Source organism: Cyprinodon tularosa, unplaced genomic scaffold (genome assembly GCF_016077235.1).
Source record: "Cyprinodon tularosa strain WSP-4 unplaced genomic scaffold, ASM1607723v1 ctg30, whole genome shotgun sequence".
NCBI classification, from domain to species: Eukaryota; Metazoa; Chordata; class Actinopteri; order Cyprinodontiformes; family Cyprinodontidae; genus Cyprinodon; species Cyprinodon tularosa.
In genome coordinates, this window is record NW_024039008.1 from 3,961,003 (window position 1) to 3,982,629 (window position 21,627).

Sequence of the window (21,627 nt, forward strand, 5' to 3'; positions counted from 1 at the left end):
TATCAAAGCAATGCATTTAGTAACCAATCTCTCATAGGAAATTCAAATAGGAAAACGTGATTGAGAAGTCCTTCCTTTTCAGTTTGTTACACAGCAGTGAAGGTAAAGCCTTTGCATTTTTCATTTAGAAGGCCATAACTAGATATCCTGTGTAAAATTAAGCTGTTATTTGTACAGTTAATTTAGGGTCGAGGTATGCTACACTGAGCAAACTACAAGTTACAGTCAGACTTCAATGAATTATATTGCTATAAGAAAGACAAACAGAAAACAGTGAGGTTATCCCAGTTTTTGTCTTTAGTTCCATCCATCATCTCACCAGTTAACTATAAAAGTACATTTTTTTCAAGGCACAGAACAGAGGACCCAGTATTCAGGCAAGACAGACAGTGGGAAACGTTTATTGAGAAATGTTGGGCTGCAGGTCTGCTGTAGCAGTGACTAGGGTGCCTGAGGCAGGAAACTGGAGAGGGGAAGCACAGGTTAGTGACCGCAATAACCTGATGCAGGATGATCTGAACGCCTGAGTAATTAAACTGGTTTAGAGAACAATCCATGCCCAGAGAACGAGATTGAATCCAGTTGGTGGGCTGCCAAAAAGATGTCGCCCAGAGTGTCCCAGATGCTGCAGCCATAGAGAACAAACAGGAGTCCGAAGCCAGAACAGGCAAACAGATCAGAACAGGAACAGGCAGGCTCAGAGGTCCAGGAGTCTGAAGCCAGGTCAGGCAAACAGATCAGACGGGAACAGGCAGGCTCAGAGGTTAAGAGGCAGGTCAGGATAAGGAGCAGGTAATCATGTATTGATTTAGAGACTTCTGTAAGAAATAATTGCACTGGATAATAAAAAGAGGCTGAATACAAACGAAAGCTGCACTCTTTAGATATATTTTTTTAACGTTTTTAACAGCCTTTGTCATTTCCTGGGGGAAAAAAATTACAATGTTGTTTGACTGTATTTTGAACACTAGTAACTAGTAACAATATATTTTATGTTATGTAAATATTCCATAGAAAATCATATTTTTTTTGCAAGGTGTTGTTTTTTTTTTACTGTTTCTTTTATTTAGATGCTAATCTAAACCAGTACTGAACAAATAATTTAAGCAGGTTCCACCTTTGCAAATAGCAACTTTTGATCCAAATAAGAAGACACTGTTCCTCTTTTTTTCACTCTATTCAAAACAAAGGAAATTTCCTGCCTCTTGTATAAGGAGCTCTTAGGTGACAGAAGCAATATATTCTAGCAGAGAAGAAAAAACTGCCACGTCAGTCCCTATCTTCTTGCCAAGACACTGTTCCTTCCCTTTAATCATAGTTTTCATATCTCTACATTGAAAATTTGTCTCCCAAGGACAATGTCATAAACTTGCTGTTTTCTAAGAGTCTTACCTGCCAGTGTTGCTCCCTAAGTCCACACCTTTGGGGAGCTTGATGGAAACTAGAAAAAGGGGTGCTGAAAGGTGAACGATCAGGAGGACTGCATAGGTGTTGTTCACTTGGAATTTGTAATCATTTATAGTGTGTTGAGACCAAAACTGTAGAGTAGATTTTCATGTACTGTGGGTGTAATTGTGTTAAAGTTGTAATGATCTCCTTTTTTGTGTCCAGATCTGGTTTCATGCACAATAAAGAAAAGACTGAATAAAAACAGGGGATGGTCTATAAGGAGAGGCTTTTCTGGTCACCTGTTTATAAAAATATGTTATGATAGAATTTCTATACCTTTTTATTTATCCCTCTTAAAGATATGTAAATAATATATATCTGTAAAATAAAATATACATTTCCTTACCTGTAATATGCCAAAGGTCTAAAGCCTGGTATCTGGGTTACCAAAATTGTTACTAGTTTGTCACCATCTAAAAAAAAATAGCGGCTAAAGCTTCTCAAGAAAATTCTTTTATTTCTATACTAAAGATAAACATTCAGCTCTGCTGCTATAGCAGCAGTGTTAATAACAGCTGTGCTAAGTTGACCAGAGCAATCATTCACATCCTTTAATCAGGCTTTACTCAGACCTGAAACAGATCATCGTGATGGCGCATTTCCAGACATCCAAATACAACATGCCTTTTAAGTTGTCTAAGTGAATTTAATCTCTTAATTAGCGGATGCACATATATTTCTTGCCAAACACGTCTGCCTTCAATTGTAGAGCTCTTATAGAAGTTGCTTTATAACCAGAATAAAATGTAAGATAGAAAAAATAATACTTGGCTAACTTTCTGATTAACTTGTGCTTCTGTGCCTTAGCCAGAGAAATGTTCCTCTTGGTCTGGCGGGTTTGGTTATCTTGTGTCTAGATTCTTCTAATTCTTGCAACAATGCAGCTGCTTCATGAAGTATGTTGCACTTAAACTGACTGGCATAGCTTCAGGTGTCGAACTCTGGATATTATTAGAATGATGTGCTTAATTTCATGACACTTGTACTTGGATTAAATAGTTAAATAAAGCATTTAGTGCCAAACTAAGTCACTCTTAATGCACACACTAAACATTTAATGCACTTCACGTGCTTTAACGGAGAGTGAGCTGCAAGGACAGGCAAAGGAAAGCTTCTAAAATCAGATGGTTAACTTTAAAAACAGTCCATAAGTTGACAGCACCAAGGTTAGTGTAACAGCATCTATGGCCCTAAATTAATTGACTTAAACTATTTTACAATAATCGAGTTGTTCAACTTTCATTTGTTCTTTCTACTCTGAGACAAAACTCTGAGATGAAGAGCCCTGTTTACTTTTTTAAACAAGTGCTATTTTCTGTTGTATTGCAGCAGAGTGCATTTCTCTGGGGTGATGGTGTTTTTGATTCAACACTGTGTTATCTTTAACTTTTTAAACATACAATTGTTTGCTAATTAGTGGAGAGCAAATTAATATATGCTCCCCTGTTTGATGTACAGCGTAGCAATACTTTGATAGCAGTTGGCATAAATTGGGCAGTATCGTGTGCCGAGTTCAAAGACAGAGGACTGAGTTTAGAAAAGCAGCTTGAATTTGAATAATGTGGCCCCATTTTCTTGTATGTTTGTTTATCGGTGCAGATATTAATGAATTAACATTTTAAACAGTCCGTCTTATTTTTAACTCAATTAGATGTTAAAAGATCATTTTTCTTAACACGCACAGTGTGTTCTCCTCACTTTGTTCACGATATAACAAAAGATTACTAGCAAAGAAGAACAAGGATCAAAAACATGATAATGAAATTGCAACAGTGAGGTGCAAATTGCAATTCTAATGCAACACAATCAAAAATGTGTTGCAAATTAACCCCCACAGTATGTTATTTTATTTCTTGCTTGTAAATATGAATTTCCAACAATGGCTCCTTTTCACTGAAAGCCTCAAGAATTAAAGTCCCAGCATCTATTCTCTGAGGGTAAAAGAAATTTGGGCGCTTTCTGTTTTTTATTGCTAAGAAAGGTCACAGGCAATTTATTTAAAGGTGATAGCATCAAGTTTTGTTGTAAAACGTTTAGACTAAAGAGTAGTAATGAAGAGTTCATACAAATATATTACCTATATGATGAGACTCACACAGATAAAAGAAGGGATAGAAAGATTTAATTGACTTGAATGAAATAGGTTCTTTGTTGCTTGGACCCCAGCAGAAGACATGATGTTGTAAATTGACATAAGCTTGGATGAATAACTTGGGAAGAGCATTAGAGTAGTCTTCCCCTCAGGGCCCGGATGAGAGATTCTTAGAATAGTCTAAAGGGCCGGTTATACTTCTGCAGCAGTGTGTCGCAGTGAGCTTGATGCAGACAATTTTGATTTATGCTTAATATTGAAGCGTGGTCTGTGCTATACGCTGTGGGTCTAGATACGGCCAAGGCGATGAGGAAGTGGGGGCGAGTTTAGTCCGACAACGGAGGCACATAACAGTGAAAAAGATTGAGGATCCAGTTGGAAAAAGAGACCCAGCGTTCTCGCGCACCTCGATCTTCTAGCTGGTCCAAATTCACGAGTTGTTTTCTGCAAACAATACAAGCCGGCCTCCTGTCTGCGGCACTGTCTGCGGTCAGTCACAATTTGGGAGAGGTGCAGCGGAGTGCCTGCGGAGGGGGTGGGGATGGCTTTTTGTTCACTGCGACACCTATGAAGGGGACCTGGTTTCGAAGTATAAATCAGCCTTAAGAATGAGGGAGGAGATGGGGCAGTCCATTGTCGACTGACTGAAGCTAGGTGAGAATGATAAAAAGTTTTCCAGATTGAAGTTTTTGCTTATAAGAGTTTAAAAAATCAGTTGAATAATCTCATTTTATTTAAAATATGTCTTGAAATGTGTTATTTAACTTTTAGAAATGAAATTTTAAGGTGTTATTATCCCACAGCTACTATTGGCTTTACTTATTAAATGGTAATAAATAAAGACCAGAATCTCCGTGATCATTTTAAAGCTGTGATGTATTTAGGTGCTAAGCCATTCAGAGATTTATAGACTAACAGAAGTATTTTAAAGTTTATTCTCTGAGATACAGGGAGCCAGTGTAAGAACTTTAGAACTGGGATGATGTGCTCTACCTTCTTAGTCTTAGTGAGGACTAAGGGTTTCAATATCTTCTTACGAAACTACGGCTTTGAGGCATACTTAGTAAAGGTCAGATTTAGCTGTCCTAACAAACCAAACCATTGCCTCCTTTATTATTTCTTTATAAACTTTGACAAAACTTTATTGCGTTCATAATAAATAGGACAGCTGAACCTTTGGGGATCAGGAGGTGAAGGGACTTTAGCTTAAGTTACAGGTCTTTGCCAGCCGTTGTCACATATGTGCTCACATTATTTTAATGCTGATACATCTACTGTAGATCTTCTGGAAGAATTGAACGCCAATCCATTTTGATTGATGCATCTACTTGGCTTGGCCTGGTCCTTGTAATGTGTCCTTACCTTTGCTTTTTCCAACAGTGTAGCAACACAAATACTTGGCAGCGAAATGGGAGAGATGTACTTTTAAAAGTTTTTTGTGCTCGTGTTTGTTGTATCTTGGTCCACATTGACATTCTGTTCTTATCAAAGCATCCAGTGTGTCCATCAGCCTTGAAATTTATAGGATTTTAACTGCCTTTTCATTCTTTCCTCGGTACATCTTTAGTGGCCAGGTTCAATCAGTGCACGGAGATTGTTGTTCTACTGTTTTCATTGAGGCTAAAGGATTACATTATGGACTGAAGGCGAATGCACAGCTTGTACATTCAGTAAATGCCAAACTGGATTTGAATGAAAATGCCCCTTTCTTTTCCATTGCGACCAAAAGTGCAGGCTTTTTTGTCTCCAAGGGCATAGCATTCTTGGACACTGGGTACTAGCCGTGAGTTTTGTGAGCATGAAATATCTTCTTTTGTCTGTCATTTTTTTCATTATGTTCCCCCTGCCTCTCTTTTTCTCTCCTCTCCTCTAGTGATTTTTCTTGATAGTCTTGTCTGGCCCTTGTTGCTCTCTTTGTGTGAACATAACTGTGTATGTGTGTCTGGATTTTTAATAGATTACTTTTGTCTAATTCAATTTAGTAATTTTTAAAAATTTGTATTTCCATTTACGTAAAAAAATAAAAAGGAACATGATAATGTAATCTTTTTTTTAGCTGAGTCAGTCTGTTTAAAACCTTATATTTTACTTTTTAACGCAAGATTTTATAGAGAAAACTTGGCCTTACCTATATCATTGAGTTTACAGAAGTTCTTAGTCATCTCTCATTGTATTGTGCATTACCTGTACTCATCAATTCATTCGTTATTATTACTTTTACATTTATGTAACAAAAGAGGATAACAGAGAAAACAACAGTTACAACTTTGTCCTCCTTTTTCTCCCCTCTTTCTTTGTCTATGCTTGCAGGGCCTGTTCATCTTTCTGATCTATGGGGTGTACAACACAGAGGTAAGTCTGCATTGTGTCTCAAGGCTGTCGTAGTGAATGAGAGAAATGACAAGTTTCTGATGGGCTTCTTGCTTAAAAGCTGTGTGACGGGGTGTCTGTGTGCGTGTGTGTGTGTGGGGTGGTTGGGGGGCTCGGGGTTTTGTGTGCTTGAACGTGTTTTGTGTGGGTGAGTGGAGTGAGGGGATGGGACATCGCTTCCACGCGAGCGTCCCACTGCCCTTCATGCTTGGACTAACTTATATGCATCCGAGTCCGACCATTTAACACTGACACGCTGCGCTTCTCAGCCACTCATTCCTCACCCACATTGGCTAATATTTCACTGCCTCTTTAAGTTTTTAAACTCACGGCCCTCCATTTAGCATCCTGACAAAGCTCCTGGCCAGGGCTTTGTATGGCCCAGTGCAGCAACCATAGCAGGATGAAAAAAAAAAAAGTAAAAATGTGTGCAATAAATGCAGTTTACAATGTAAAATTTTTAAAACATATAAAAAAAAATAACAGTTGGATGTGGTTATTTGAATGGGTTCTTACAGTAGTTCTGAGACTTTTTATTGTATAGACCGCTTGTGTAAAAACTACAAAATAGTGCCACCATGCTGTAAATTGTTAAAAAGGAAGAAAACAGGACTTGGGGATTTTCAATTTTGTTTTTAAAAGTGGAAAAAAATGATTAAATAAAGTTTTCAAACCTCCTATTGAAATGGTCTTTAGTCTGAAATAAAACATTATCAATTCAGTTTTAAACAATAAATACTTTAAGGTAGGAGGGGTAAATTTTATTTGACCATGATGAATCAGTCCCTAAGAGGGACTGCGATGACAACAATCTTGTGTGATGTTTTAACCAGTTTCATGTACTAGCATTAAAAGCATATAGGCAGCCAACAGCACTTGTTTATCATTCATTGTATTCCCCATCAGTTCATATTTCTCCTCTTGTGCTGCCCTCAGACAGGGTAATGTGATCCCTCCAGTCACAATTAAATAATTTTATATTTGTTCTATCGGTAAAAGAGATGCATGCAGATTTTGTTACACATGAAAATATTTCCTAAAACTTAAGAACATTTGCTCCAAAATGGACATGTATGTAGAGAATCTTATTTTAAGTGGTTTAGTTCCTCATTGATCCCTTTTTTTTAAATCTTATTTATTTATTACTGCATTCAATTATTCTGCTCAGCAGTAAAAAAAAAAAAAAAAAAAAAAAAAAAAAAGTTAGCAAAATCTTTGGACACTGTTGGCAATTGTAATGAGCCACAAGAAAAATAGCACAAATCTCAGCATAGTGAGGAGAGCAAACCAAAAGCTGATTTTTGTGCCATCTTTGTTTGGCTCAGCACATGTTTTTCTTATGCATGTCTGCCAATAAGGTGCATGCTAGAAGTAAGCACATTGATATTTTTGCAGATACTTACCATTTCTAATTTAGGGAGTATGAAAACTTAAAAATAAAACTATTATATTGAATTCTGCATCAGCTCCAGTTAAGAGGTCTGAGCTGAGATTGGGTGAACACGGAATACATGTAATAAGAAAAAGAAAGGACTCTGTCCTCTTTGAATGCAAGGACATTTTTAAAAAGTCTCTGCTACTCTGAAAGTTTGCCAATGTGGTAAATAAGCACTGTTTGTTGATGACGGACAAAAAGTGCCATGCAGAACGTTTGCACTCATATTGTGCACCATGGTGAAAAAAGGCAAAAAAATCAAGTAAAGACAGTCGGCCGTAGCTATGAAGGAGATGTCAACCCCGCTCTAATAAACCCCAATGTATAGTGTGCACAGACTACAAGATATTCAATGATATTTTTTTTAAAATGGCTCCACCGTTGGGTGTCATTCCCCCTCTTTAATATGAAGTCTAGTAGGAAGTTTAACTGAAGAAACTAAATTACTTGCCTCCTCGTCAGATGCTTATCTGCCTCTGATGGAAAACAATCAGCTTTTAACCGCACCTCCACAAAGCTCAGTCAGCATCCAGAGTTCATCTTAAAATGTCTCCAAATCCATGACTCTGCATGTTACCCAGCCAAGTCCAAGCAGTAATTACATGAGTCATCTCATTTGACTCGGATGACCCAGATTCAACCCACCTCCATCCCCTTCTCCACTATCGTAGCTAAGCTCCTTCTGGCTTTTCCATGATGCTTCCTATCGGAGTGTAATTCCTCTCTGACTCTTACCGCATTCCCCACCACATCTCAACTGGTCCGGCAGAAGACCGCCATGTTGAGCCTGGTTCTGCCAGAGGTTTCTTCCCAAAGGGGAGTTTTTCCTCTCCACTGTTGCTTCAGGCTTGCTCATCATGGACAGGTTCATACAACCTGTTTTTATCCAAGGTGGACATCTTTCCTCTGGGTCTCAATTGAAGCACTAGTATCAGCTCACGCAGTCTTCTGGATCTCACCGATTCAGATAAAGCAGATTGTCTCGCCAACCAGCAGTCTATGGACTGACCAACTTCATCTGTCTCCTCTTCATCACCAGTTTGAAGGCGGGGGGTGTTCTCATACAACTGCTTAAGCATATTAAAGTAGAATTCAGTGCTAATGTTTCCTGCCAAGGTCTGAGCGGCAAAGTCTTAAAATAATTGTATCAATAAAATTCTTCTAATTGTCCTTTACTGTCCATGTGAGTTTGTCAGATTGAAATATACAGTGCTCTAAATGATCTTTGCATTGAAAAACATTGCAGTTGGTTCACAGGGAGCCTCTTTTTAAGATATAACACATTTTCAAGGTTGGAGTCTATTTTGAATTAATAAATGCATTGATTTAAGACTTCAAACTTTAAGAATAGCTTTTCCAACTTCCTACAACATTTAAATGCAGGAATGCCAATTTTCATATGATGTGTATGATCAAAAATGTAATTTAATCACTGAAAGGTACCAACATATCATGCACAGAAGCAAAAGCAAGTTGAAATCCTTGCAATACAATAAAAATAATTCTAACAAGCAATCATCTCGTCTGTGGCCTGAATAAAACTCAGTTGATGAGCCTTCAGTTCTGATGTATTCAAAGGTCATTTGTCTTTTGTTGTTTCAGATGCAACATTTACAAGGTAAATAGGCAACATTACGTGACCTCACACTTTTCAATCTTTTATGGAACTCAATCAGTGCCTCCGTCCATCTGAACATCCAAGATGCTATTTCTCTCACACAACATTTCAATTTCCTGCCTTTTTTGGATTTTCTCTGTCTTGTCTCTATTCATGTCTTCTTCAAAGCATGAAAAGCTGTCCCTGAGTCATAGACAATGCATTGACAATACAAATGCTGGAAAGGTTGACCCCTTACATTGTCAAATAAATTAACACACATTCCTCCTTAAGTTGCCCTTTTAATGTGCCGAAATAAGTTTTTCTATTTCTTAAGTTTTCTTTAACGTTGAGGTATTTAAACAACTTATGTTCTTTCATGAGAAACCTCTTTTGTATAATCATATTTAGACTTGTGCATATCTTGCCTTTTCTGAACCATAATTATTTAAAAGCGGCCCATTTATGTGGACTTACTGTAATCTGCCCACCTTCTGTTTTGGATGTCTTACTAAACCTTGGAATCTATAAATTTCCTATGTGCAAAATATAAATGTGTATACAAAATTCTATAGAATAAACCCAGGACTGATTATCATTACCTTTAATTAGTTTCAGTCAGACAATTAAACAAGCAGAGAATGTTTATTTTTTTATTTAAACTTTCTCAAGCTGCAGGAATTAAAGACCTTGGATTTGTTTTATCTGCTCATAAGGAATTCCAAGGAATTTGTATGACTACCTTTCCCATTGCTCTGAAAGGCACAGATAATTTATTTATGGTATATGATAAGGTTATGAAGATAAGTGCTGTACACCGTCCGTACAGCGAGTGGTGGGATAAGAAACTAAAGAGAATATAAAAGAAAAGCCTGAGCGATCTTTTTTTTAAACCCTATCAAGAGATAAAACCCTTCTTCTGTTCAAGGCAGTGAAGAAATCTTAACAGACATTACACAGCAACATGTGTTATTCTTGTTAACATGCATTTGGCTTGCTGTTGCTGTAAAACTTTGCAATTAATTTAAAAGCAGTCACAAAACATTCATAAGCAAACTTTCCTTAAATTCCTAGCATCAGGTAAAATACTTTGTCAAGTACAGTGAATTATTTATCATCAATTTCTCCTACTGAAGATTTATCTGCTTGAACCATTAAAAACAAGAATGATAAAGAGTTTACACTCCATCAAATTAGGTTTCATTAAAAAATAGTTTTCGAGAAATGTATGTTTTTGATGTACATGGAGAAGTGTTCTGTTTGAACATCAGGGGTAGTTAATTGAAATATTTTCTTATTCATATAAAGATTTTGCCATCTGAAAAGCTTGATGAGATATAAAAATATTTGTAATGTAAAGGAAAATTGTTGCAACACAATGTGGGATTCCTGCATTAAAATATCGACTGTTTACAGAAAGAATTAAATTTTATTTTGGTTAGTGCAGTTATCGAACAACATTATAAAGACTTTATATCTCATTTTTAGCAGCTACAAACAGATAATACGTAAAGGGGAAAAGAGAAGGGCTGACATCATGTCAGTAATTAGAAGGTAAATCCCAGTCTGACTTAAGGTCAATCAGCACAGAGCTTAGCAGCTCCGAAAAATCAAAAAAAAAAACACATTTTCAAAGTAGGCTAAATTTTTGAAAAATCTACTTCATACAGAAGGTTTTGAGGATTAATTCATTGCCTAAATCATCGTTTAAAACATATGTGATCTACTTTTTGTGATACATTAATTTCATAAATGGATACATTTTTACATTAACTTTAGCTTCTGCCGCTGCTGGTGGCATAATGCAGTATGAGATATTTTGCAGCACACAACCCTGTCATGCCAACAATTTGTACTTACACCAACCACTAAAAGTTAAACCCCAGAAAAGTTAAATTACCCTGCTAAATTTGCATTAAAATACACTCTGAGCTTTTAAAAAATAAATTTTTTTGTTAGATTCATCAGAGGCCTAACAGCTTAGAAAGGTAATGAAAATTGTGCTACTGAACAATCAAATCACCCAAATACCCCCCAGGGAGACACTTAATTACTAAGTTTAGCTTCGATTGATGTATAGTTTGTGTCATTAGATCAACTGGAGTTGACCAGCAGGATTCACTCCACTTGAAAAAGCATGTTGTGACAGTGGACAGTTGCTTGCATATGACGTTGACATTGCAATAATCCCTAATACTGAGCATGCATGCAGCAATTGTAAAAAGAAAAACAAAACTTTTTTCAGGGAGACCAGCATACAATAGATACTTTCCAATTCTGAGAGAGGTATGTAGACTAACTCCATGGGTGGCTTTGTCTTTAAGAGACAAACAGTTAAACAGATCATATTTGAGGCAGTTTTCAGGTGAATATAATTAAAGAAAGGATAAGCTTTGGGTCATGGAGATTGAGCCTAGGAGATAAAGGACACCAAGAGGTGAAGAAGATCGACTACTGCATATAAATCTACAAAATGTTTGGAGTAGCTTAATAACAATTTTTGGACAACAAGGTGACTTTATGACTTTTTTAATAGATTTGAGCCATTAGTAGTCCACCCTGCTGTGCTAGCAACAATTTTGCAGCTTCTCCTCCTTTTACAAGGGGAGAACCACCACAGTGACCTTCCTCCCTCCATCCATATATCTGGCCCACAGCCACCATCTATTTCTCATCATGTGAAACCCCCACACCCACCCCTACTGCACATGACTTCCCTAAACTCCAAACGGTCCTTTTAAAATGAGCCAGTTAAGGAATCAGCTCAGAACGATTCAAATGAAAAAAGCTGTTATTCTGAAAGCCATCTGCTCGAGGCTCAACGGTTCCTGCGTAGGCCGAAAAGTGTGAGAACTTATTTTGCAGCTTTTTTGCAACATTTAATTTAGAAGTGTTTCTAAAATGTACCAAAAATGCAAGATCCTTTAGCATTTGCTGAAATCAGCATCTGGATATAGGCTTTCCTTTTTCAGTCTTGACAGAAAGTGCACCAACAAGGGAGCTGAAAACGCCCTCAGCTGTTCCACTATAGACTCAAAAACTTAAGATTCCCCGATGATGTTTCATTTACTCATAAATAAATATGCCAAGTTGAGCTTGATATTATTGCTTGTATCAAGAAAATGGAACAAATGACCTGGCCCCAATGTTAACTTGGCCCTATATATATTCCACTTTTTCAGCAGCCCCACAGATTAATTGATTGCATTCCTAAAATGATAACACTCCCTAAAAACAAAGACAAAATGTTCCAGTGATTTGCACCTTATGTCCAAGAACAAATACTTTTTCTACATCTGTTATAAGCATCTTTAATGTCTCAGACTCTAATGTCTCAACCATCAACAACATTGATTGACAATTGGGTTCATGTCCAATACACTTTGCTTTTCTTTTTCTATGTTTCCCGATTTTATTGCTTATTATGTTATCATTTTTTAAAAGGAAATACTGAAAGTATATCCTTGCTGTATTTATTCATTTTTTTTTTAGAACAGAGTGAGTCAGTTTATTTTATATTTCTGAACTCGAAACTATGTATGTTTTATTTTGAGAACAAGCTTTGAATTGCTGGAAAAATATTATTTTTCAGCATTATACCATTGTTTAATAGAAAATGGAAACGACTTAACATCAATGATAAATTAAATTCCAAAACATCTGGCTGGCTTTTTTTATTATAGACATTAAACATCATATCTATAATAATAAAATAAATATGTGATCTACATAAATATATTGCAATTGAGGGCTTTGACTCTATATACCAAAATATTGTAGATTGGTATACAATGCTTTCAGATAAATAGTCCTTTTCATTATTTATTTCATTAATTAAACTGTTATTTTAACATTTTTTATTTGAATACTAAACTGTTAGGGTTCAACAGTGTGATAACAGAGAAGTCTTCCAAATTAATTGATATTAGTAACAGTCTCAGGATTTTGGTTTTGGGCCTTTTAAGCTCATTATAAAATAATCACAGGGAAATAATGAGACAGAGAACCAGTACAGTTTTTCTATACCTTGCCTCTGCCATATACTAATTTCCTTTATGTGCATTGACCTTTAGATCACATATGCATATAGTCAAACACATAACATGCATTTGACTTATTTATTCTGCTGTAAAAAAAAAAGATACCCTGTCACTGCTCACAGCTTCACTGCCTTTTCCTACATCCACCAGTGCTTGGTATACAATCACCTTGTTTAACAGCTCACAATTTAAAGAGAGTAAAACATGTATAATGGCAGGCTTCGCTTTTGCTTTTTTATTTTATTTTAAGATATCTTCATATCCATTATGCACATGTTCATTAACAATAAATGCATATTTCATACCCTAAAGAATGTTAGGATACAAAATGTTTAAGTAATATGCTTTAAACAAAATATCCCTGTTGCAATGCCCTGAGCTGAACTTTCCAGTCTTTTCACAACATTTAGGTTTTAAGAAAATACATCCATACATTAACATTTACCAGTGTTTCTTATAAGTAATTTTTATAACCACTTTTATGACATTTCTCTCAGGTTACTAAAGGAAAACAGAACTAAAACAGGAAAATAATGAGACTGATTACTGCTGAAGATTATCTTTACTTGCTCCTACTATAAAGGAGAAGGCTGCCTGTCACATCTGTATTCTGTCTTACAGAGTAACGCCCTTCTGGCATAGAGGCGTAACTACAGCTTGAACAAAGTTATCTCCAAAAATTTTTTTCCCAATTTTAGAGCAATACAACTTTTGATGTGATCAAATAATTGGTGCGTCACACTTTTTGAAACATAAGAAGTAACTGCGTAGTTATTTTACGTAATAGCCTGTTATCTGACTGTGCAGTAACTGAGTTTTGAATCCTGTTAATTTTTGGTAGAAGTTATTATTAACTATGACTTGTAATTTTCTTTATTGTAAGTAACATACCCATTACTACTTCATACAAAGGAGATCAGCAATATTCATCACGCATGTTTTAATAAACTCACCACCAGCATACAGCCTTGACTCTAACGCTCATTGGTTAGTATCTAGGGCTTTTACAGCTGCTTCACTGACCTCTGAGCTGCGTGAAAATATCCAGCAATTCAGTGATCTTGTCTCCTGTGAGTTGTCCTGCAAGCTTTCATATTTTTTCCGTGATTGGTCTCACAACAAATATATTTTTCAGGAGCTGAAACTTGTTCCAAACACATTGACTTTCCCAAATGAAGGTCATGGACATTGTGTTTTTTTTTGTAAATTTTTACATACTATATCAACTTTTTGATTTTTTTTTGCTGAAAATGTTGTGGCAGCATGTTGAAAATGAGTTAGAGTGCATAATTTAAACTTACCGTATTTTCACGACCATAAGGCGCACCGTACTAAAAGGCGCAGTCTCAGTTATGTGTCCCATTTCTGTATTTAACACACACATAAGGCGCACCGGACTATAGGGCGCGTTTTTTATATACAGGTACATGTCCTCTACTACCTTTAAATACCTCTACTGCATATTTAAAAATACAGCGGGCTCAAAACTGAGTATGATTGTGCTTTATTCATGTATTTATTACAAAGTATTAATCAAACTTGGGAGCTGGCCGTGAGACAGACACATCGCAGATGACACAGCGCTGTGATCACTCCTAAATTAACGTAAAATCCTGAAACCTGCCGACGGAATATGTTCGCTTTTATTACCGGTATCCTGGTGCCTGCAGTTTAAATTATTTAGATGAAAAACACCTGCCAGCCACTGCATGAACCCGGAGGCTACCCAGCCTAGAGGCTGCTGATGAAGGGATTTCTGCTGTCGGTGCACCGCTGGTATGTGGGGGTCTGAGCGGCTCCGACAGAAATAGATAATCTGGATGAACTGACTGCAATTATTAAGTTTTCAGGTGGACTTTCTCACTTAAAAACATATTAAAACTACTTTATTCCCACTGATCACAGCAAATATAGCTGCAAGATTTAGATTATTTAGATGAAAAAACACCTGCCAGCCACCGCGGTGAAGAGGAGGAGACCCGCCCAGAGGCTGCTGTTGAATTAAGTTTTCAGGTAGAAAAATAGAGCGGGAGCAAAACTGAGTATGATTGTGCTTTATTCATGTATTTATTACAAAGTATTAATCAAACCCATCAAAGTCATCATCCTCTGTTTCTGAATTAAACAGCTGCGCTAAATCAGACATGCCAATTTCCCCTTCTTCGCTGTCAGTCACTTTCCGTGCAGCACGGCTCCTCAGAAATAATGCCGGCTTTTGCAAAAGCTTGAACAACAGAGCCAGCAGACACGTTAGTCCAAGCATCAACAATCCATCCGCAAACGGTGGCGTAACTTGCCCGGCGCTGCCTTCCACTTATCCTGAAACTGTGGTCTCCGTCTGTCATCCATCGCTCCCACGCCTACCGCAGCCTTACTTTGAACGGCCGCTTCACACCGATGTCGAGCGGTTGAAGTTCCTTTGTCAGACCCCCCGAGATAACGGCGAGCACAGCGTTTATTTTTTTTCACCATGTTTTTCACATCGGCTGTGAGATGGGCACGCAGCGATGGTGATGCGTGGAAAAAAAACACCTGTTCTCCTCACATACCTGCCTCAGCCAAGCTTTCATCATCTCCTCATCCATCCAGCCCTTTCCATTTGCCTTAATATGTCATCAGAGTGATGTGTCGTCTCACAGCCAGCTCCCAGATCAGCTTCTTTGATTTGTTGATGCGGCGCTTCCAGCAGCAAAATTTTTCCATCTCGAGCAGCAGCAGCGCGTTGGCGGCGCGCTCCCGAAGCGCTGCGCCTGCTGCTCAAAACGCGCTGCGGGACCTTTTGCTGCGCCTGTACGCTCGTCAACCGTTGACTTTGCATGTAAACTCGCTGCTTCTGCTGCACCTGCTGCGTCCGGTTCACAGCGAGCGCATTAATTTGTTTCACCATGTTTTTCACATCAGCTGTGAGATGGGCACGCATGGAGTCAGATTAACAGCGATGGTGTGGTGATGAGTGGAAAAAAAACACCTGGTCTCCTTACATTCAGCCACTCTTTCATCATCTCCTCAATGAGGTGGTCTCAAAAGTCGCACTTGCAACACACATAGGGCGCACCGCACCAAAGGGCGCACCGCACATTTTGAGGGAAAAAAAAGACGTTTATGTGCGCCTTATAGTCGTGAAAATACGGTAACTGCAAAGGACTCACTGCTGCCATCTGGCATTCAGGCTGACTCGGTGATATGACATGTCTTCTACTTTAACTAAAACAGTGCAACTGGAGATGGAGGGATGGATGGCAAGCACTTTAATAAATATAAATTCATGTTTGTCCATTTTTTTTTTCTCCAAATTTTAAATTCACCCTTCAGGCTGGACCCATCCTCTATTTGGTTCTGGCCAGGGGTTGATATTCTAGTGAGTAAAACAATGTATACTGGCCTTCTGGTTCACTTTAAATGTGTTTTCAATTTTCCACGTTGACATGAAACATTAAATGACCACTGATATCCTATCAGGTGTGCAGAAATGATTGACATTACTCATTTTTTAATTGTACTTTTGATTGTTAATCCTTTGTAAATAAATTCACAAGGAAATGTTCCTTTGATATGCAAAAATATTGTAGTGAATTAACATTTGCCTGAAAGTCGGAATATGTATTCATCAGCTTACTTTCAAGCTTAATAATAACAAGCCTTTGTATGGAGTATAGACTTCATCTACTGCTATTTACTCAAAATGTAATGCTTAATTGCTAATTACCTGAAGATAGCTCTCCATTATACATGCAATTACCTTTTCCTTGGTGGTCACCTTGTGATTCCATGCTTTGATGACCCTTTATTTCTATCAACTCCAAGGATTTGGGCAGGTGTTGTTTGGTGCAGTACTTTTATATGGAAATTGCTTGAATAGCATTTGCATGCTATGTAAAACTTCTAAACCTTGAGTCTGCTAATACCACCTTAAATACATTAAGATAATCTAAAACAATGCCCTTCCCCTCATTGTCAAATGATTAATTAAGTTGTGTCACGTAATTGTCTCAGCATGCAGGCTGCTTTTGATATCAGTGAAATCCCAAAGTCGTTATTTCCAATTTAAATAATGTTAGACAGTGTTGTTTTACTCACATATGTATCATATTGAAGGCCTTATTAGAGTGTTGTCAGAAATGATAACAGGTTGCACATCTGATTCTGCCCTTTTCTCTATATATTGGGCCTTCAGCAGTAGTTTGTATGCAAAACATCCATTGTATACGCATGCTGTATCTGAAATGTGTGGTTTGTGTGGTGTCATAATTTATAACTCTTGTTGACTTAATGAAGCAATGAGCCGTGATGTACATTCACTAATGTTGTGGGCTGGACAGGGATAGGTGGTTGTGATGAGTGCCTAGCTGCTACAAATTTACAGTTAATACAGATGCTGTGCACGAAAATAGCACTGACACACACAGGCTTGCAGAGCTCATCTGTACCAGAAAGGTTATCATTGAAGTCTCCCTTCACAAATAAAAGCTGCACCATATGACATCTCTTAATACACACTATGCAATTTACCATAGGTTATTAAAATGTTTAATTATCATAAAGTTATAAAAAGTTATACTTTTCATAAGGAAAAAAGGGAACAAATGACCAGCAATATAAAAATCTTATAATATGATTTAGTAATACAGCAATATAAAAATCAGACTACAACTCTAGATCTACAACAACACATAATAGAAGGTACCACCTGTCAAGGCTCAGAAATGAGGACCAGAATTCAAAGCAGACAGATTAGTGTAATTCCCAAAAGCTTTTATTAACATTCTTCTGATATGCAGCTCAGAAACAAGGGCGTCAAAGGCTGGAATCTCTGGTTTTAGTGTTTGGTCTGTGCCCACAAGAAGGAGCAGAATCCAACTGGATGGCTAACAACAGCATGCGGTGAACGCTGTCCAGGGAGCTAGAGGAGCCAGAGCTTGGAGACTGTTGATCTGGCTGACAAACACATCCAATCGGACAAAGGAGGGCAGGAGTTTCCAGAAGAAGAGGCCAAAGCCGGTGACAAAGAGGTTAATAGGAGTCCAGACCAAAAGATCAGAGATCCGAAGAGGCACTGAGGGGAAATCCAAGTCGAAGTCAGGAGGCAGATCCAGGTTCAGTCCAAAGGCAGAGACTGGAATGAGTCAGAAGACAGGTCAGTTAAGCAAATCCAAAACAGGTACAGGCAGACTCAGGTCTGAGGATAGACTGGTCAGGATCAGGTACTGAGAACAACAACAGGTATGCTAGAGAACTCTCACCGAAGGCTCGAATAATATGGGACTGATTACTGGGAGTAAGCGGCTTAAATAGAGGCAGGAGCAGGTGGATAAATGAACAATGATGAGAAATCGGGCGGAGCTAGGCAGGTGAATGAAATTAACCATAAAGTCAGTCATCAGTGCCAAGATGATGACACCACCAAAATTCTTTGATCAGATTTCAGTTTGTGAAAACAGAACTATTCTGTATGACCTTGTGAGTTAGTAGCATTATTTTGGAGGAACTTATTCTTCTTTGTATTGCAAAAAGACTTACATTTACTCTGCATTTGGTTAGTTTTTTTTTTTTGATAACTAATTTGCTTATAGTGGGAGCCTTTGGATTGACTAAGTGGGAATTTTTGGGGTTTGGACGCAGTTTGTGCAAGACATGGTTGGTCAGATTGACTTTTGTGAAAGAACCTTGTGTAAGGCATAATCTATTGGAAGAACCAACTGCAACATTTGTTGCATGATTGGAGTTTGTAAAAAACATGATTGGTCAATAATCCACTTTAAAGAAAAGTGCAAAGAAGCCATAACACCATGAGTTGTCAGTTCTCCTTAACTGCTCCAAGGGACCTGCAAAACACCTGGCTTACTGTACAGTATTTAGACAAATAGCATGCATAAGGCTAAGCTAGACACTTTTTTTCATTCAAAAAATGATAAAGGCAGTTTCTCAATATGTGTACTTGTGCGTTCTCATGTGCTTGTAAAATGTCATTAGCCTCAGCCCTAGCACTGTTCCAGTTCACAAGAACACAAGACCAAGAACAGACAGTCCCTGGATGTTGTCCTCGCCCCTCCCTCTTTACAGAGTATGCATCCGAGCAACATGTCCGTTCTTGAGATTGACAGCTGTCCCAGCATGCACTGCGGCAGCATAGGTGCCAATGGGGCGCTCATAGAGCTCAGAGTATTAAGTTAAAAGTTCACTTTTCTGTTGCCTTTGTTCTATAAAAGTAAGTTTTTAGATCATTTGAAAATCCAGAAAATTATACTTTTAAGCATCATTATATGGCCCATTTACTGATTTGGTGCGTAATTAAAAAAAAGTTCAGATGTTGAGAGGACTACAGCAACTAGCTGCTCCGAGGCTAACTGCAGCCAGGGCTAACATTAGTCTGTCTGCAGCAGCCCTCTCTTGGCATAGCAGTGTTTGAAGTACCACTGGCTCAGATGATGATTTTTTTTTTCTTTTTTGCAAAATGTTCATTTGTTTTTATCGGACTGTGTTCATTTTCATTCCCCACTAAAAAAAAAAGTAAGAATTAATTGTTTTCTAGAGACTACTAATAACTACTAATAATAATGAGTTCATCATATGGTGACGTCATGAGTACGCTTCTCTTCTCTCACAGCGAGATGATAGTCAACTTAACAGCCAATTTGCTGACTATGGTCACTAGCCTAGAAATGACCAATCATGCTAAATCAGGCGACTGATGATGATCAGATAGCACAAAGCTCTTTCAACACACCAACTGACAAACAGTCCAAATATTTCATAGCACTGGTCTGTCTTATCAAGGTTTGGGTATTGCCATAGTTAATAAATAAATAAATAAATAAATAAAAACTGTGTCCTAATGCCAGGATCCCCAGCTGCGAGTCTCCAAAAGTAAAATCTCATACAGTATATATGCACAACGTTTGCCTTGCACATTTCTGGGCCTGGATCGTGTCCAGGAAACCTTTAATTTACAGAGCTTCTGTCAGCACTGCAAATACTTTAACTTTGCGTACTGCCGACTATCACACCTACATGCATCTATGCTGATGTTGCCACTTAAAGGGACACTATGCAACATTTTTCAGTTAATTAATGTGTTCCATAACGTTATGGATGACTAAATGAGTCATTTCAGGTTGAACAAAGGTATTCTCGGCCGCCCTGGTGGTCTGTGGGGGAAATACTGCACTTGCAACTACAGGAGCACCGACCCGCACCCACAGGCTCAGAAGTCTCGTGAGAGTCAGTCTTGCTTTACGGCGAGAACTGCTACACACCCCCAGTTAAAAGCATGCTCGTTGCTAGCACAGTGGCAATCTTTGTGCAGTTATGCTACGTTCACGCAGCAAAAGCAGCAAAATCGCATTTGCTGCTTCATTTTTGCTGCTTGTACCAGTTAGTTCTGACACGCCGCTGAAGCAGCTTTGCTGCTCTGGCTGCAAAAGTGTGTCTGAGGCGCGTTGGGCGGAGCTTCACTATCCTTTCTCTGCCTTGCAGCTATATTTGCTGTGATCAGTGGGAATAAAGTAGTTTTAATATGTTTTTAAGTGAGAAAATACACCTGAAAACGTAATCAGTGCAGTCAGTTCATTCAGATTATTATCCTGCCTTCAATATTTTTTCTGTCGGAGCCGCTTAGACCCCCCACATACCAGGGATGCGCCGACAGTATGGATCCCTTCATCAGCAGCGGTTCACCGCGGCAGCTGGTAGGTGTTTTTCATCTAAATAATCCAAACTGCATATTCTGCCGGCAGATTTCTGCCTTTTAAGTTAATTTAGGCGTCAATAAACTGTTTAAGAGCAGTGATCATCAGCGCTGTGTCTCTCTCCCTGCGTTAAACGCACCCGACGCGCTGCTGAAGCCACTCAGACGTGCTGCGCCTGCAGCTCAAAACGCGCGCGTCAACCATTGACTTTGCATGTAAACTCGCTGCTTCTGTCGCGCCAGCTACGTCCAGTGTGAACGCAGCGTTAGTCATTCGCTGCTAGGCTCAAAACAACCGCGCCTGGCTTGACGGAGAAACCACGAGAACAGCTGAGCATATTTACGACAGTGCACTTTTACTTTCGCCCTCTGGAGGGAGCCTCACTGGAAAATCAACACCGGTTGCATAGTGTACCATTAAGGCATTAGCTGTTATTTACCAAGTGTCTGATCTTTGAAAGGTTTTCGTACATGATAAAGTGCAAATTTGTTTGTGTCATGATTTGGGTTTTTTAGAGGCTAAGCTATCTTTCCTGCTTGCATTTGTGTGTGTTTTTGTGAAATTTGTGTTTTTTGTCTTGTGTTAGCCAGTTATTAACTTTGCAATTTAAGTCTTGCCATATTGGTCTATTTTTTCGATGTTCGTATAAATTTTTTTCCCCAAACTTTGTTATTCTTTTGTCATTTTGCTCTAAATTATTTTAGTTTAGTTTATGACAGGTTTAATTTATTACATCTTTTCTTTCTGCTGAATACTGGTTCCATGCTTTTTTCGCTGAACAGTCTTTGTCATGCCTTTTTCAAGGCCATACATGCTTTGTAACACTAATCTCAATGTAATCTTACATTACATTAAACTTCACTACTCACCATTCTCCCTCAGCCTGCCTATGTGACTGTGTATGGGTCCTTTGCTACACTACAGTGACAGTTTTTCACAGTTTTTCACAAGAAGAGCAA

General features: G+C 38.2%; 1 protein-coding gene across 1 annotated transcript in view; it reads left to right on the plus strand.

Annotated features, from left to right (window-relative positions):
* LOC119787663 (adhesion G-protein coupled receptor D2) overlaps positions 1-21,627 on the plus strand; it is a 120,579-nt gene that overhangs the window by 42,454 nt on the left and 56,498 nt on the right. Inside the window, exon 20 of the mRNA XM_038291645.1 lies at positions 5,852-5,893. Within this exon, the coding sequence (XP_038147573.1) occupies positions 5,852-5,893 (42 nt within the window). The remainder of the gene's footprint in view (positions 1-5,851; positions 5,894-21,627) is intronic.